The sequence below is a fragment of the Pelodiscus sinensis genome, chromosome 2 (genome assembly GCF_052426305.1).
Source record: "Pelodiscus sinensis isolate ZL-2025 chromosome 2, ASM5242630v1, whole genome shotgun sequence".
Taxonomy (NCBI): Eukaryota; Metazoa; Chordata; order Testudines; family Trionychidae; genus Pelodiscus; species Pelodiscus sinensis.
The window spans coordinates 95,042,783-95,060,828 of record NC_143053.1 but is presented as its reverse complement, the minus strand read 5'-3'; the positions used below and the strand labels follow the sequence as shown (position 1 = coordinate 95,060,828).

At 45.4% G+C, this 18,046-nt stretch overlaps 1 protein-coding gene across 8 annotated transcripts in view; it reads left to right on the top strand.

The window, feature by feature from the left end:
• The window catches only part of RTTN (rotatin), a 176,261-nt gene that overhangs the window by 20,998 nt on the left and 137,217 nt on the right, over positions 1 to 18,046 (top strand). For all 8 annotated transcript variants that reach the window (XR_331929.5, XM_075921044.2, XM_075921045.2 and 5 more), the window contains 2 exons: positions 5,593 to 5,708; positions 13,870 to 14,040. Coding sequence is in view for 7 of the 8 variants with exons in the window: in XM_075921044.2 (XP_075777159.2) it covers positions 5,593 to 5,708; positions 13,870 to 14,040 (287 nt within the window). In the remaining variant the exon portion in view is untranslated. The remainder of the gene's footprint in view (positions 1 to 5,592; positions 5,709 to 13,869; positions 14,041 to 18,046) is intronic.

The window sequence follows — 18,046 nt, the reverse complement described above, 5'->3', positions numbered from 1 at the left end:
ACCATCCTCCCTCTCACACCTTTCTACCCCTCTGGGATAGCTAGTTTTACAGCAGTGTCTGAATTGGCCATTGGACATAACTGTTGGCTGTTAGCTGATACTGTTAATCTTAGATTGTACAGATATGCGTCTTAATATTTTGCCAGTTTAGAAAAATAAAGATCAAATGTGAAAAATTCGCATCCACACTGGAGTATGCTTTGGCCTGCCTTGGATAATATAAAGATAATTGGACTTGTAAAGATTTTTATTTGGACTTATTAATATACAATTCAATACTATTTTGAAAGTGACACCTTTCCAGTGTTAGAATATTAAATCTTTAAATGGCTTCTTATGTTTTTAGAATATGTTTTGAATCAATAACGAAATACTTAAATTATTCTTTTTAGGATCTCTAATTCACTGAGTATATAATCCCGTATTTAACTGTCTGAATTATTTATCAGTTTTGGACTGCCCTGAACCAATTATCTTAAAAGCCACACAGCATTCTTATGGGTCAATGAAACAATTACTTTGCATCTTTGTAGAATTATGCAGTTCTTTAATTGCATTATTTGTTTACTTATTTGGAGCTCTTTTGGTTTAAGGAATTGGCAGCTGATCAACCTGTTGTTTATTATTGTTTTGAACTACATTGTGATGTGGAGATGTAGGACTCTCTTGTTCAGTGTAGGACTCTCTTGTTCAGTGTATTAGAACTTTTTTAGGATAATCATTAGTAGTTTATCAAGTGGACATTAGTCTCTCTTGTAGAAAATCAGATGTTGCATCACTAAAACATGGGACCTGCCATTGTGATGACGTTGTGTGACTTGATGCATTCTTTTGTTTGAGTTAAAGTAGGTGGCTCTGTTCAGTGACTTCTAGGCGAGAAATGGTGGAGGTAAGGGATAAAAGAAGTCTGAACAACACATTGATAGTAAGCAAACACAATGAAAGTAGGAAGAGAAGAGAAACCATTTTACCAGAAACTTTGTAGGGTCTCTCAAAAATCAAAATTATAGCTTCAAGAGAAGATGATTTCAGGCTTTGGGAAGTATGTCGTCTGACTGACGAAGGGTAAAACTAGGTGGTAAAAGAGAAATCTTAGTAAAGAGCAAGAGGGAGAGGATGAGTAGAAGTTAACTTCACACCTCCCCCTTTTTCCCCCCAAGATTTGGAAATTAAAATTTCCAAGTTGAGCTCCCTTCATTGGAATCTTGCTGTCTTCTTTCTGGCTTCAGTCTGAATAAGGAACCAGAGAGCTAATCATACACATTTCAAGAAGGATGTGGACAAATTGGAAAAAGTCCAGAGAAGAGCAACAAAAATAATTAAAGGTCTAGAAAACATGACCTATGAGGGAAGATTGAAAAAATTGGGTTTGTTTAGTCTGGATAAGAGAAGACTGAGAGGGGGAGATGATAGCAGATTTCAGGTACCTAAAAGGTTGTTAAAAGGAGGAGGAAGATACTCCTTAACTCCTGAAGATAGAACAAGAAGCATTGAGCAAGGGAGGTTTAGGTTGGATATTAGGAAAAACTTTCTAACTGTGAGGGTAGTTAAGCCATGGAATAAATTGCCTAGGGAGGTTGTGGAATCTCCACCACTGGAGGTTCTTAAAAGCAGGTTTGACAAACAACTGATAGGGATGGTTTAGATGTTACTTGATGCTGCCATGAACTGCAGGGGACTGCACTTGATTATCTCTTGAACTTCCTTCCAGTTCTGTCATTTTATGACTATAATCTTGATTTATAAAAAGTAAAAATGTAAAGTTCCACAGATGACCTGAACGTATTTCAGGACTAATTTTTAGCCCTCCTCCCCCCCTGGCCTTTTTAGAAAGGTGGTACACTACTAGACCAATCTTGATAATTTTTTTAAAAATAACTAATTTAGATCTGTGTCCTTCTCTAATAATCAGGGGCTGGCAGTAATATCCGTTTGTTGTATTTGTAATGGACCTGTCACCAATGTTAAGGAGCCACATGCATAATAGAAAGTCAGTTATATCCAAATTTAGATTAAGCTCTCATCTCTATTTCAAGTCTCTTTGGGGTCAGGTTGTTAATTCCTTTGTCCTTCCTTTAAAAAAACATTGAGGTGATTATGCTGCTTTATTTGAATAAGTCCTGTCTGAAGAAATTCTGTTGATATGATTGCCATCAGTGATAGCACATAGCAAAGGTCATGTATTCTGAAACAGTTCTTGAAAGCTTCATACTTAGAGATGGAAGCTGTCGCTAAAAGTTCTATTATAGGGCTGCTGAAACTGTGAGAAAATGGGGAAAGATGTTAAGAAAGCTTAGCTCTTTTCCATTTTAAGGTCCTGATCCTTTATTCGGTATGGATTCAGTGCTAATGTGGAGTTTTGATGGTAACATTCTCACCATTCTGTTTTGTTTAGCAAGGAGACCATAATATGTTGAAACAGTTGTAGCATGTATGTTGGCTGCATAGTCTTCTCCAAGTAGAATGCACTACAATTGTCTAGCTTAGAAGTCACAAAAGTATGGATAAAGTTAGCTAAGTCTTTATCTGTGAAGGGTGAGTGAGTCCCCTGCTAGGAAATGTTCTGATTGCTGTTGCTGTTATCAGTATTCATGAGGTTGGACTTCATTCCACGTTGATAAGTCTGTGACTGTAGTTCGGGATGATGGGCATAGCAGGGCCATGCACCTTCCAGACTTTGACAAAAAGATGCTGGCTATAATAGTATATAGACCAGTGTTGGAAACATACAACCTATTTTGAAAACAAGCCCACCAAGAATAAGGAGATTATTTTCTTTCCTATTTGAGTGGGAAATTTCAGGTGGTTTTCAGAAAGGGTAAAAATGTGTCTGCAGTACTCTTAAAAACTGTATAGGTAAACATCCTGTCTTCTTGTCCTTCTTCATATAGTCAACTGACTTCATTTGGTAAAATTCTTCTCCCTGTTAAATATGCATTAGATTTTTCCCCCTGGAATGTCTTCTCTAGTTAGTTGTCATCTTAATCTGCAACTTAAGGAGTTCACCGAAAATTAGCAGTGCTATGTCTATGTTTTCACGAGGCTATTAAAATGCTTACACTAGGCACAGTAATACAGTAAAAATGTCATTGTTAGTAGCTTTTTTAATATGCTCTTTACTCATTAAAACTGTCTGGAAAAGAGATGAAAGTTGAGCAGCTTCAGCACAGAAACAATTTCCCTGCTTTTTATTTATTACGGTGCTTGGTAATAAGAGCTAATATCTCCATTGTTTCTGGAGGGGGGGGGGGTTGGTGAAAGGAAATACCGGCAGTCCCCGGGTTACGTACAAGATAGGGACTGTAGGTTTGTTCTTAAGTTGAATCTGTATGTAAGTCGGAATTGGCGTCAGCCGCTGCTGAAACTGATCAGTTTCAACCGCGGCTGAATCTGGACGCCAGTTCTGACTTACATACAGATTCAACTTAAGAAACCCAGGCGTCCCCAAGTCAGCTGCTGTTGAAACTGATCAGCGGCTGATTCCAGGAAGCCTGGGGCAGAGCAACTCTGCCTCGGGCTTCCTGTAGTCAGCTGCTGGTCAGTTTCAGCAGCGGCTGACTTGGGGACGCCTGGGGCAGAGCAGCTGGGGTGCTCCTGGGTTGCTCCAGTAGCGCGGCTCCTCGGCGCTACTGGAGCAACCCAGCAGCACCCCAGCTGCTCTGCCTCAGGCGTCCTGATTCAACCCGGCAGCCCCCAGCTGCTCTACCCCAGGGGTAGGCAAGAAAAGACCAGGGAGACGGGGGTGGCGGGACGCCCAAGTCCACCACGGCTTTGCTCCGTCTCCCTGGTCTGCTGACCTGGGAGACGCAGAGCATGCGGGCAGCGGGACAGTCCAGGCGCGCCGCGCTGTCCCACTGCTGGCGTGCTCCGCGGCTTTGCTCCCCGTCTCCCTGGTCTGCAGGGAGACAGGGAGCAAAGCCTTGGAGCACGCCCGCAGCGGGACAGCCCGGGGCGCTTGAGCCGGCTTCCCCCGCCGGCTTCCCCCCGAGGCTTTGCTCCCCGTCTTCCCTCGGGGGAAGCCGGCGGCGGGACAGCCCAGGCACGCCTGGGCTGCCCCAGCCCCGGCCCCTCCGCGGCTTTGCCCCGCCTCGGGGGAAGCCGGCGGCGGGACAGCCCAGGCATGCCTCGGCTGCCTGGCTGCCCGAGCCCCTCCGTGGCTTTGCTCCGTGTCTTCCTGGTCTGCAGACCAGGGAGACGCGGAGCAGCTTTTCTCTCCCCGGAGTAGACGGGCGGCGGGACCACGAGGTCCCGCAGTCCGTGTCCTCCGGGGCGAGAAAAGCCCCGTTCGTAACTGCGGATCCGACATAAGTCGGATCCGCGTAAGTCGGGGACTGCCTGTAAGCGAAAAGCATCCCAGTAGCTCTTCCTTATCAAACATAGTGTTGCAATAACTAGAAGAAGGAATTCATCATTTCAGTAAGTTAGTTATTGTGAATTCAGGGTAGTAAAAGGAGATGGCCAGAGTGGAATGTGACTTTTTCATCACAAGAAATGTGACTGGCTGGTGTCTGTAGCATAAAGAATAAAACCTTGTTAAGATCTGAAATGCAGAGAGCAGGAGGTCCCCCTTAGTATTTTTGGTGAATGCACTGTAGTGCATTAACTCTCAAAATGTTCTTTCCAGAAAACAAAGAAAAAGTAGACATGACTAAAAGCTATTGCTGAGTATTACAATGGAGAATATTGATACTAACTTAGTAGCATGAATGCATAAGAATAAATTTATCACTGTTCAGTGTTAAAATGTTTCTAGCCTGAAAAGTGGCTGCTCTACAGGCTGAAACTTTGTAATCCGGAGTTCCCTGGTCCGGCATCATCGGGTGACCCTTCATGAGAGCAATCACGGAGATAGAACAGCAGAGTCACCGGGAGGAATGCAGAGCCCCATTTCCTGGTGGGGGGGGGGGGAGAAGTGTTAGCTTTCTGTCATGGTTGAGGGCAGCAGCACAGCTGCTGGAGAGGAGAGCAGAGTCCCCTGAGTCACAGTGGGAGTGGTGGGTGGAGGAGCACAGAAATGCTGAGGGAACACAGAGTCCTGCAAATGGCACCTGAGCTACTCAGTAGAGTTCAGAAGCTGCTGGGCTGCAGCGGGGTTGCTGGGTGGAGTGTGGAGACTGCTAGGCAGCAGCAAATTTGCTGGGGGGAGCGTGACGCTCCACAGGACAACATGGGGCTGCTGGGGAGAAAGTGGAGTCTCCATCCACCAGCAGGAGGACAGAGCCCAGACAGCAGCAAAGCTATCTGGGAGAGAATGGAGCTCCTGACTGCAGTAGGGTTCTTGGCTGCTGTAGTGAGAAGGGAGCCCCAGCATGAGAGTGGCTCCCAGATCAGCAGCTAAGCCATGGGGGGAAGTAGAGCTCCCTCCCCTGACGCTGTAGGGAGAGCAAAGTCCTGGGTGGCAGCGGATCTTCCTGGGGAAAAACAGAGTGTCTGGGGGGCACCCCCACACTGCATTGCCCTCCCCTGGTTTGGGACCAGTCAGGTCCTGAGGGTGCTGGACCACAAGGGACGTACAAGGTGTACTAACATTAAATAATTTAATATGTCGTCTACAGTTGAACTGCTGTAACATCTTTTATATTGTATTCATAGGCAGTAGAAGAGTGATATGGGAAGTTCTCGAATTACTTGCTGAAGATGTGCTTCTTATTGGTGATGCAGTATCTGAAGATGTTTGGGAGGACCACAGCCTCTTTGGGTTAGAGTTGGTGAGTCTGGAAAATTTCTTATGATTAGATCAGGACTACTCAACTTTGGAAGCCCTGCGGGCCACAATAATACTTACAGCAAATGCCAAGGGCCATAACTTAGGTGTGGTTGCATATACATGCAAATATATGCAAATAGCTTCTGTAGCACTAAAATAGCGAAGCAAGATTAACTGCTGCTTAGCCAGTCAGTCCCCAGCCTATAACAATGCTTGGGATTCTTCCGTTCCAAGTGCAGGACTCTGCACTTGTCCTTTTTGAACCTCACCGGATTTCTTTTGCCCAATCCTCCAGTTTGTTTAGGTCACTCTGGACCCTATCCCTGCCTTCCAAATGTATCTGCCTCTTCCCTTAGCTTTGGGTTTCAACCCAAACTTGCTGAGGGTGCAATCCATCTCCTCATCCATGTCATTGATAAAGATGTTGAACAAAATGGGCCCCAGAGTCCATCCTTGGGGCACTCTGCTTGAAACTGACTGCCAATCAGACATCTAACTATTGATCACTACCTGTTGAGCCTGACAATCTAGACAGTTTTCTATCCACTTCACAGTCCATTTGTCCAATCCATACTTCCTTAACTTGCTGGCAAGAATTATGTGGGAGACTCTATCAAAAGTTTTGCTAAAGTCAAGTTATATGCCATCCATGGACTTTCCCATGTCAACGGAAATCATAGAAGGCAATCAGGTTGGTCACGTGTAACTTGCCCTTGGTGAATCCATATTGACTATTCCTGATCACTTTCCTCTCTTCCAAGTGCTTCAAAATGGATTTTTTGTGGATCCTCTCCATGATTTTTCTGGGGACTGAGGTGAGGCTGACCAGACTGTAGTTCCTTGAATTGTCTTTTTTCCCTTTTTTAAAATAATTTGCACTACATTTGCCTTTTTCCAATTGTCCGGGACCTCTTCCAATCTCCACCAGTTTTCAAAGATAATGGCCAATGGCTCTGCAATGACATCTGCTAACTCTCTCAGGACCCTTGGATACATTAAATCTGGTCCAATGGATTTGTGTATGTCTAACTTTTCTAAATAGTTCTTAACGTGCTCTTTTTCCACCAAGGCTACCACTTCTTTCCCATACTGTGTTACCTAGTGCAGTAGTCTGGGAGCTTACCTTGTTTGTGAAGACAGAGGCAAAAAAAGCATTGAGTACTTCAGCTTTTCCCACATCTGTCACTAAAGGCATGTCTAAACTGCATCCCTCTTTTGAAAGAGGGCTGTAAATTAGACATATCGAAATTCGAACCCCTCCTTTTTGAAAGATCCTGTATGCCTCAAAAAATGAGGTTTACAGGATTTTTCGAAAAAGGGGTTTTTTTTCCAAAAGAACTGTGTCTAGACAGCAGTTTCACTTTCAAAAAGCCTTTTTTTGAAAGAACTCATGGTTGCCATTATGCAAACGAGGCATGGGAAATTCAAATCGCAGCTTCATTTGCAATTTAGATGTGTCTAATTTACATCCCTCTTTTGAAAGAAATAGTCTAGACATAGCCTAAGTTCCCTCCCTCATCCAGTAAAGGGTCCCTCACCTTTCCTGACCACTCTCTTATTGCTAGTATGACTGTAGAAACCTTTCTTGTTACCCTTCACATCTCTTGCTACCTGCAATTCCAATTGCACTTTGAACTTCCTGATTACACCCCTTCATGCTCGAACAATCTAATTAAACTCCTTCCTAGTTATCTGTCCAACTTTCCACTTCTTGTAAAAAACATCTTTGTGTTTTACCAGGATTTTTTTTAAAGGTGTATTTTAAAATTGACCTGGTAATCCCTTCAAGAATCAGTAGAAGTTGCTTCCGTGCCTAATTTTGTCTTCTAATGTTGTTGTTGTTGTTGTTGTTTTCTGTTCTCATTGGTGTTTGGAAAGTTTCCCATTTTTTATGATGTGAATTTAATTGGTGTGCTGTTTTTTCTTCTTCCAAGTCAGTTATATAAGGTTAATTAATTGGGAATTAAGGGGCCTGATACAATATTTGTATAACTATAAGTAACACTACTGTTTTTAGGAGGTAATAATTCTTGATTCCATCACTGAGTTAAAATACTCTTCTCACATTCCTATACCAGGAAGTCAAGCTGCTATATTAGTCAGCCAGGGAGGAGTACATTTTCTCTAATTTTTCAGATCGGAAATACAATAATTCTGGATACTGTTTACTTTGGAATAATTATTGTTCTTTTTCAAGGACTGTGTGTGAATGCTGCTATGCTTCTAATTAGAGAGTTTAGGTAGCAGTGCTCTGGTCTGCTGTATATGCAGGACAGCCAGCACACACTGTTTGAAATGGTTACTCCTCATGTGCAGCCTACCATCCCTTCAGTTCCTTCTCTACCACTCTCTGCTTCATTTGGAATTCAGCCATGCTCAAGCGTTAGTGTTAGCTTCTTAGACAGTTTTTTTCTTAGCCGTTTGTTGTTGTTGTAGTTAATAGTTGATAGCTGTTAGTGTAGTTTGTTTATTTAAAAAAATGTTTTTGTTAGAATTAGAGTTAGCCAGTTACTAATCTCTTTTTTTCCCTCAAGGTTCATGTACTGCAGAAACCATTTTTTGGACCTGCCTGCTTAACCTGGCTTTAAAAGGTATATAATCTACAGGCTGTCCATCCCTATATCTGACAAACACTCACAGTGTGTCTTCTACTTGGGTGAGGAGCATTCTGTTTGTCCTCACTGCAAGAAACTTACTTCCAGGACCAGGAAGGCCAAGGAGTTAAAATTAAAAATGATGCTTATGGAGAAGACTGTCTGCCCTGCTTTGGACCCAGTGCACACTACACTACCCAGGCATCTATCTCCTGTGGTGGTCTCAGAGAGAGAACCTCCTGTAAGGTGGAGCCCCAAGGACTCTGACAGGGGTTAGGTGCCTAAAAAAGGTCCCATTCCTCTTCAGGTCTCTTCCAAGGCATCGGCCCAGATGAAAGAAAATCCATCCATCGGCCCAGACAAAAGAAAAGCCACTGGCTCCAGCACCAACTAGACCTTGTGCGGCATTGGCACCGAGCGCCACCATGCCATCACCTATGGCACCGTCGGTACAGCCAAAGCATTCAGTGCCGTTGGCGCATGCTAACCACTCAATACCCTCTATTCAGGTGAAATGCTCAGCACCGGTGACACAGACTACACTGACACAAATTACCCCAGTATCAGCTCCACTACTCACTATGCTGGCATCACAAGCATTTACCACCAATCTGGACCTACAGGTATCCTTAGTGCCAGGTACTCTGCTGTTCGATACCGACGACACACCAAACACCACCCGTTTTAGTCTGTCCTTTACACCGGCAAGATTTGTTCCAATGCTATCCAGCAATGAAGATGATGAGCCTCTGGAGATGCACACACTCAGGCATTTGTCTCCCAGGCCGACCAGACTTTCCAGTGGCAACCAGACTTTCCAGTGGCAACCACCTCATGGGTACCATCATCAATCCCTCCCAATTGGTCTTTTTGGGAACCCTGGGCTGCATACTGCACACAGCAACCACAGTGGTTGCCACAACCCTCACCAGCACCCAGGTCTCAGGCACTAACTGTCCAATCACCTAACCAGTCCATGACGGAAGATGAAGAGGATGCAGATGTAACTGGGGAGGAGCAAACACCTACACATTTATCATCCTTGTCACTTGATGACATGATCATGCCCCCACTTGCAGAGGATGATTTCAAATTGTTCTAAGAACTGTTTAAGAGAGTGGCAGATTCCCTGGAAATCCCACTTTCAAACATGATAGAGAAGCAGCATAAGCTGACGAATATACTATGTGCCTCTCCACATGCCAAGCTACCCCTCTTTGTGAATGAGGCTTCCATGGATCCAACAAAAATCATCTGGCAAACCCCGGTTACAATACTTCTGACATTTAAGAGGACAAAGTTATATGTAGCGCCCCCCCCATCCTCCTCTCCCCCAAGGGGCAGACTTTCTGTTCTCCCATCCCATACCTAATTCACTTGTGGAGGCAGTCAACCAGAGGGGCAGGCAATAAACAGCCTGTAAAAGACCTTACAATAAGGAATGGAGAAGGTTGGACCTGTTTAGGAGGTAGTCCTACTCCTTAGCCACATTACAAAAAAGCATTGTGAATTAAATGGCATTCCTGGTGAAATATATGTACAATATTTTCAAACAGTGGACAACTTTTATTGAATCCCTACCAGACACTAAAAGAGAATAATTCAGGAAGTATCAATGAGGATGCCCTAATTTTTCTCACAGCATTGTAGGCCTCATTGGACTCAGCCGACGCAATGACCAGATCCATCTCTGCAGCAGTGGTCATGAGATGGGTCTTATAACTGCAACTCTCTGGATTCCCCAGAGGGTTTAGTTTACTGGGGAAGATCTGCCCTTCGAGTGGTCCAAGCTTTTCACCAAGTCCACTGACACCTCTCTGCACATGGTAAAGACTCACGATCCACACCAAAAACCCTCTGCATATGTATCACTGTCACGAAGAGAAAGCAGAGATATGCAGAGATACAGACCAACACTGTTTAGCCAGCAGCATAGACACCATAACAGTAAGCACTGGCAATGCCATAGGAGGTGCAGATAGTTATCTGACCAAACTTTGGCCCCACAACCATCCACCTTCTGCCAGGCTTTTTGAACAGTTGGTCGAAGGATTGACAGTCCCGATGTCTCCAGGGTAGCAATCCATCTCATCCACTCCATTTGGAAGCAGACTAGCCTCATTCTGTCAAGCATGGCACAGCATCACCATGGACAGATGGGTGCTAGAAATTGTCCAAACTGGTTATTGTATTCATTTTTCAATTATCTCCCAACCCCCTTCCCCAGCCCTCTTCAAGGACCTTTCTCATGAAGTTGTGCTCATGCAGGAACTGGACCACCTCATGCTGCTAGGGGCTATAGAGCATGTACCCCAGAGTATAGGGGGCGAGGGGTTGTACTCTTGCTATTTTCTTACAACAAAGATAGCAAGTGGGTGGGTACTTCGAATGTAAGAGACTAGTCAACTAGTTGACTATCCGATAAGCAGTAGCCTATCGGATAGTCGACTAGTGATGTGTCTAGTTGCTTCCCCCTGGGGAGCTAGCTTAAAAGCCGGTTCCTCCAGCACCGTCTCTGTGAGGGGGCAGAGGTACAGCAGGAAATGGCGTGAGTGGGGACTGAAGCAGTCTTTGCTAGCGCCGCTTTTCTGCTTTTGAAATGTACATTTAAAAGGATCAGACACTGAAGAGAGTGCGGGGACAGCGGGGGAGTCCTTTTGAAATGTACAGGATCCACACTGGGGCTCTTGTACATTTCAAAAGGAAACCCCACGCTCCCTGCCAGGCTTCCGTTTTTGAACTGTAGCAAGATCTCGTTATCTACATTTAACATCTCTAGTGGAGACCTATCCGAGACCTTCGCAACCTCAATCGGTTCATTCGCATTCAACGCTTCCAAAACCCTAGCCAGAATAATTCCTGCCTTAGAGAAGGGAGCCTGTCTGTCTACCCTCAACCTCCAGGACACTTATTTCCATATCGCCATACATTGACCACACAGATGCTTCATCCCATTTGCTATTCAAGACCTCTACTTCCAATACAAAGTGCTGCCATTCAGACTCTCAACAGCCCCACAGGTCTTTTTTCCAAAGTTCTAGCAGTGGTGGTGGCGGCACACTTGTGGAAAATAGGAATCACCATTTTCCCATACCTAGATAACTGCCTGCTAACAGCTTGAACAGGCAGTCCTTACTACCAGAGTCTTCTACGACACACTGGGGCTACAGATAAACTTCCAGAAATGCATGCTCATTCCCTCTCAACATCTGAAATTCATAGGGGCAGACCTAAACTGTCTAACAGCAACAGCATCACTACCAGAACACGGATTCTCAGTGATTGTGGATCTCATAACATTAGCACAAGCCAGTTTATGTATCACAGCAAAACGCTGCCTTCAGCTCCTGGGCCACATGCCTTTGCATGTGACCACAGCAGGCCTGGCACAGTATACTGGCCACATGTCCATCACACAAACAAGCAACTCACCATGCCCTGCAAAATAAAGAACTTGCTGTCCTGATGGACCATCCACAACAATGCATGCAAGGGGGTACCCTTCCTACAACCACAGCTGTCGGTAATGATCACCATGGATATCTCCCTGATAGTGTGGAGCTCATTTAGACCACCATGTCTTCTAGGAACAGTGGTCATAGAGGCAGCAAGGGAGAGAGGGAGTAGTCGATACTCCAGTCAACTACTTGCTAACATCCCTGTCCACAGCCATCCTTCCTCCCCTCTGCTTCAGAATATTCCATGTCTGGCACAGAGAAAGAACTGAAGGGACAGTTGGCTGCGCATGTGGAGTAACCATTTGAAGCAGTGCACGTGGGGTGCCCCGTATGTGCAGCCGACTGTGCATTGCTACCTAAACCCTCTGATTAGAAGCAAAGTGGTGCTCAGACACATATGGTGGAGCACCCATACGGACAACCATTTCAAAAAACTCCAATTACTGCACTGAGTGAGTAACCTTCACTTTGGTTCAGTTGTTTCCTACATATTTCATTGCACTTTTGGAATGTTGACTCATAATTTCTACGTATTTAATTGCTTAACACCAGTTAGTCATCTTCAGAATTGATCAGAAGCTTTCATGTTTACAGTAACAATTACCTTCTTAATTTAGCACTGTAAACAGTAAAGAATAAAATGTACCGTATAGTTAAAGATACCCCTCTCATGTTCTAGATTCTAGCAATCCAAACTGCTAACAGTTCAATCCACTCCTCTCTCTTGCCATCCAGAGAGCTAATTTCATCTGGTAATGATTTCCATTCACCAACGATTCTATCCATTCCTCATCTGTACTGAACTTCTAAACACTTCTAGAAATCTTATTGTTTCCTGGTAGGGCTAACAGAATCTTCTTATGTTTGAAATACTCCTTTTACCTACTAGTGTAAAGTAGACTTTCAAGAATTTAAATTAGACCCTATAGATTTTAGTATTGAAACAGACTTTAAAATGTGTTTACACAAATAGTACAGAATGATAAATGACCAAAACAGGATAATAGAATCATGGGACTGGAAGGGACCTCGAGTCATCAAGTCCAGTCTCCTGCATTCGTGGCAGGACTAAGCACCATCCATATCAGGAGCAGTCAGTAAGACAGTGGCGGTTTACGAGGGTTAGCATTAGTGGGCTGCCGTCACTATATTTACCCATGCCTTTGCAATCCACATTGGCCAATGGGAGCTGCAGTGGAAAGCAGTGTCCCAGTCTGCCCTGCTTCGTGCAGCTCCCATTAACCAGGTACAGCAATCTGCAGCCAATAGGCGCTGCAATTGCTTGTACCTGCAAAGGTGCAGGTAAATACAGCAGTGGCGGCCTGCCACGGCCTTACCCTGGTGAACCTGATCTGGCCCATGGGCCAGTATTTGCCTGTTGCTGATCTACATAATCCCTAAAAAACCATGAATAGTCTTAAAGGCTAACAAAACATGTAGATGGTATCATGAGCTCTTGTGGGTACAACCCACTTCTTCACATGGATGGAGTATTTAATACTCCATTCATCTGAAGAAGTAGGTTTTACCCACGAAAGCTCACAATACCATCTACATGTTTTGTTAGTCTTTAAAGTGCTACTAGACTATTCCTTGGTTTTTTTAAGTTTTTCAAGTTACAGACTAACTCGGCTACCCCTCTAAAGCTTTAGATCATCCCTGACGGGTTTTGTTTAACCTGCACTTGAAAATCTCTAGAGATGGAAATTCTACAGCCTCCCTAGGTAATTTCAGTGGTTAACTTCCTTGACAGGAAGCTTTTCTAATTTGGATGGGGGAATACTAATTAGATTTTTTTCACTTAAAAATTAAAATATAACAAACAAAGAAAAAAACCCTCTCAAATCCTTCAACTGGTGTTAAGTATTTCTAAGAACTTTTCAGTGGATATCTGTTTAAATGACAAAACACAGTTTAAGCTTCTTGTGTTACATTTCTGGAAAAGAACATTTCTGGAAAAAAAGAAGAATAAAATGTTGACACTTAGTTGTAACACTTACATAAATATTTCATTTTCGTTCTTGCAATGGTACTGTAGTACTAAAAAAATGATTGGTGATGCTTTCTATTGATAATAATTTAAATTGTATCTTTTGTTTTCACTTTGCAGAAAGATAAGCTGCTGATCATCCTGGATTCACTTGGAGAAACCATATCCTACCACAAAAGTAATGTCAGCTCAGAGCAGTCTGAGCTGATATTAGTGTACCACAGAATGGCATTTGTTAGCATTTCACTTTTCACCGTCCGACTGTTGCAAACACTTCTACCTGTAGAAAAGGTGAGGAGAGGAAAACAAAGTTAGTAATCATATGAATACTGTTAGTGTTTTTACTGTGTTTAGAAAGTAATCCTGTTTTGTCTTTGTATACTAGGAGAGTACAAAGAGGTACTTTTCTAAGGTGAGTCTGGTGGTTGGTTCTGATAGCAGGGTTTGTTGGCAAGAAAGAGGGGACCTGGTGAATTGATGAGGTGGTAGGCTCATAGAGTAGAATAGCTACCTCCACCTTCTCAGTTTTTAAGCTTGCAGGAGCTTTTGGCAAAGATCTGTTGCAGCTTTCAATTTCTGCTAAAGATTTTTTTCATTGACTTTTCTTAGGTTTTTTGTTAGAAAGCAACATTCTTGCTTCCTCTTAGCTCCTGGAATGAGAACACAAGTGTGGATAGGTATTTTGGGAGAGTTAAGAAGAGTCATGAAGTATTACGTTCAGTCTTGAGTCATGATGCACTTTCATGAGATGTATGTTCATTTATGATACAGAGGTCCTACTCTGTATCACCATGAAGAACAAGTGGGTTGGGGCAAGAAGATTCAATCATTGGAATGTGGTAAGGAGCAGCACTATCTCCTAAGTAGTACTTACTCTTGAAGATTCTTTCACTCACCAAGACTGCTGCTAGTGCTGCACGTTGATTATGGGTTCATCATTTCCAAATACCATATCTGGAATCATATTAGATCAGTAGGTTCTTCTTTGAGTGCTTGCTCATGTCCATTCCAATCAGGTGTACATGTGCTGTGTGCATGGATCCTGGAGCTTTTTTCCCTCAGCAGTATCCATAGGGACAGCCAGGGAGCCCTCTGGAGTGGCGCCGGCATATCAGCGCATATATGCCCCTGCTGGCCCCTCCATCCCCTCAGTTCCTTCTTACCGCCCATGACAGCAGCTGAAGCATGTCAGACTTCTGGTCTTCCCTTAGCTTGTAATTAGTGCTAAAGTAGAGTAGTTAGTACCTAGTAAGTTTGTAAATAGTTCTTAAGTATAGTAATTAGTATGTAAATAGGAAGGATAGGAGGACATTGTTCCTCTTCTATGCCTCTCACTGGCTGGGGAGGGAATTCCAGGGCCACACGGCTTCAAGCCTTGTGTGTCCTGTTCGAAACCTATGCCCTGCGGGGATCCTCACGATTCCTGCCTAAAATGTTTGGGTGAGAAACATTCACACACATCTGTAGGATTTGTAGAAGTTTTAAGCCACGGACAAGAAGGGAGAGACTCCAGGCTTAAGCGGCTACTTATGGAGTCTACTCTCCAACCTCCGGTGCCGAAGAAGCCCAGTAGGTGCACAGTGCCCCTTCCTCGGTGCGGGAGATTACTACAGCGCCGCTTAAGCAAAAGACTAAGACTTTCTGTCACTGGTCTCTTTCTCCAGCCCAGAGAAGATCTAAGGAGGTTAGGGGATGGTCCCTGTACAGGACAGGCCAAAAAGTGCTCCCGAAGGAAGGGCACTTGGCCACAAAGGCTCCGGGACAGCCACGCACGGAGTCTGGACATCGGCATATTCCCATCAGGGGAGGAGCCGAAAGAGCCCTTCAGGAACTTAGGCCATCGACTTCGGAGACTTTTGATGTGGCTTGCAATCTGATAGTGCTGACTGCCCTGGAGCCGTTGTCATCGTCTATAACAGAACCCATCATCTTTCCCCATCCTGGTGCCGGGCAGATCGACAGCACACTAGTCAGAACTGTTAATGGCGCCAATGGCATCCCTGCCACCGTTACTGGTACGGATGCCGGAGACAGCCTCTGCATCGCCAGCCACCAGGGTCCATGGACACCCATGGACCATTGCTACAGCACCAGGAACACTGCCAGCATTACCTCTACCGGTGCCGGACCCAATACAGGCAATGGCACCGACCTTAGCATCAACAGTCATGTCCGTGCTGGCACCGACTCCGACCCCGACCCCAACACTGACACCCGTGCTGGCACCAATCCCAGCACCAACTGTTGCGGCACCGGTACCGATACCAAACATGGCAGCACTGACTCTCATCTTTGACACGGTTGCCTGCAATGTGGGCAACATTAGGAGCACCTAATATTCTACCCCTGTCGGTACCGCAGGGACTGGGCATACAGACTACAACCCAAGTATATGCAGCACTGGTGCAGCACCTTTTTACCCCTCACACCGGTTACAACGCTTAGAGGAAAACCGTTGGCTGTGGTTCAACATCGGAGGGAGCAAGAGTCAAGTGCCCCCGCCATAGTTAGCCTCGGAATAGTGCTCAGGCTCGGACGTGGAGTCGCTGAGGTTGGGAAGGTCGTCTTATAGGTCAAGGTCCAGGCACCAATCCCGTTCCCATCACAGGACATCTTATGGCAATCCTGCCCAACGGTACACTTGGCCTCCACAACAATGGCCCTTTTGGACTCTGTGGGCCTACCACCTGGCCCAAGGACCACCCCGTAGGGCATCTGTTTCGGGGTCCTCAGGACGAGGGAGCCTCCCCCTTGGTGCCCCCCCCGTAGAGCCCCACATCTGAAACGGATAAGTCGACTACTATGACTGCTTCCAGACCCCAAGACACTCAGGGCAATGAGGCACCCAGACACCCTCAACCCGAGACCCTACAAGCGGCCCCACCAGCGCAACCAAGTCCCCAAGTGGGCGAGCCAATGGATGAATAGCCTATCCTGAGAGACTCCTCATCGTCCTCTCCTGATGAGGCCCTAGGTGATCCAGCCCCATCGTTACCATAAATGGATGCAAGAGCGCACCAAGACTTGCTAAGAAGGATTGCTGTGAACTTATCAGTGAAAATAGAAGTAGTACAAGAGGAGGCTGACCCAGTGGTGGACATACTGTCAGCAAACACCCCTAGGAGGGTGGCATTGCCACTGATCAAAACTGTGGATAAGTTATTGAAAACTCTTTGGCTAACACCAGCCTCTATCCCTCCCACCCAGAAGGGGGTGGAGAGAAGATATTTCATCCCCCAGGTGGGCCATGAGTATTTGTTGCCCTCCCTTTCCCCCCCCCCCCCCGAGTTCCACTGTGGTCCAAGCAGCAAGGCAAAGTGAATGACAGGGACCTCCGAGTCCTACCCCCAAGTCAAAAGAATCCAAAAAGCTGGACCTCTTGGTGAGGAAAACATATACCATCGGGGGCCTACAATTATGTATAGCCAACCAGCAAGCTATGTTAGGAAGGAATGCTTTTAATACATGGTCAGCTATAGAAAAGTTGAAGGATTGCCAACCGCAGGAGGACCTACGAGTTTGTGGCTGTAACTGACGAGGGCAGAATGGTAGCACGCACAGCCTTATAAGCAGCCCTTGACGCAGCCGACTCGGTGGCCAGAACAATGGCTGCTGCCATGGTAATAAGAAGGAGTGCATGGCTCCAGGTGTCAGGCATCCCTGCCGAGGTTCAGAACTCCCTGCATGACCTCCCATTTGAAGGAGGAGGGTTATTCTCGGACCAGACTGATTCAAAATTGCATAATTTAAAGGACTCTAGGGCAACTTTAAAGTCCCTGGGGATACACACACCTGGCCCCCTGAGGAGATCCCTGAACCCCAGACCAGGGGGAAGGCCATTCCAATGGGGGTTCAGCTATGAATGGGGTAGAAGGAGAGGCTGTAACAACATCCGAAATGATCCATCTCGAAATAGAGGCAGGGGTTCGAGATCAGACCAGGATAAAGGACCAACCACATCTCAGAGACTGCACCCCAAGCCCTCATTTTGAGGGCACGGTCAAGGACACCGTAGCACTCAAACTTCAGTTACCCCCTTTTGGTTTCCGTTTATCCCATTTCTCCCAGGCCTGGTCCAGCATAACTTCAGAGCAGTGGGTTCTAGACCTGATAGAAAAGGGTTATTCGATTCCCTTTTCCTCCCCCTCCACTTCCTCACTCCTCCCCATCCCTCTTCAGGGATCCCTCTCACAAAACCCTGCTAAAGCAAGAGGTAGTGAACCGTCTGCACCTCGGAGCAGTGGAACCTGTTCCAAAAGAATTCAGAGGAAGGGGTTTCTATTCCAGATACTTCCTC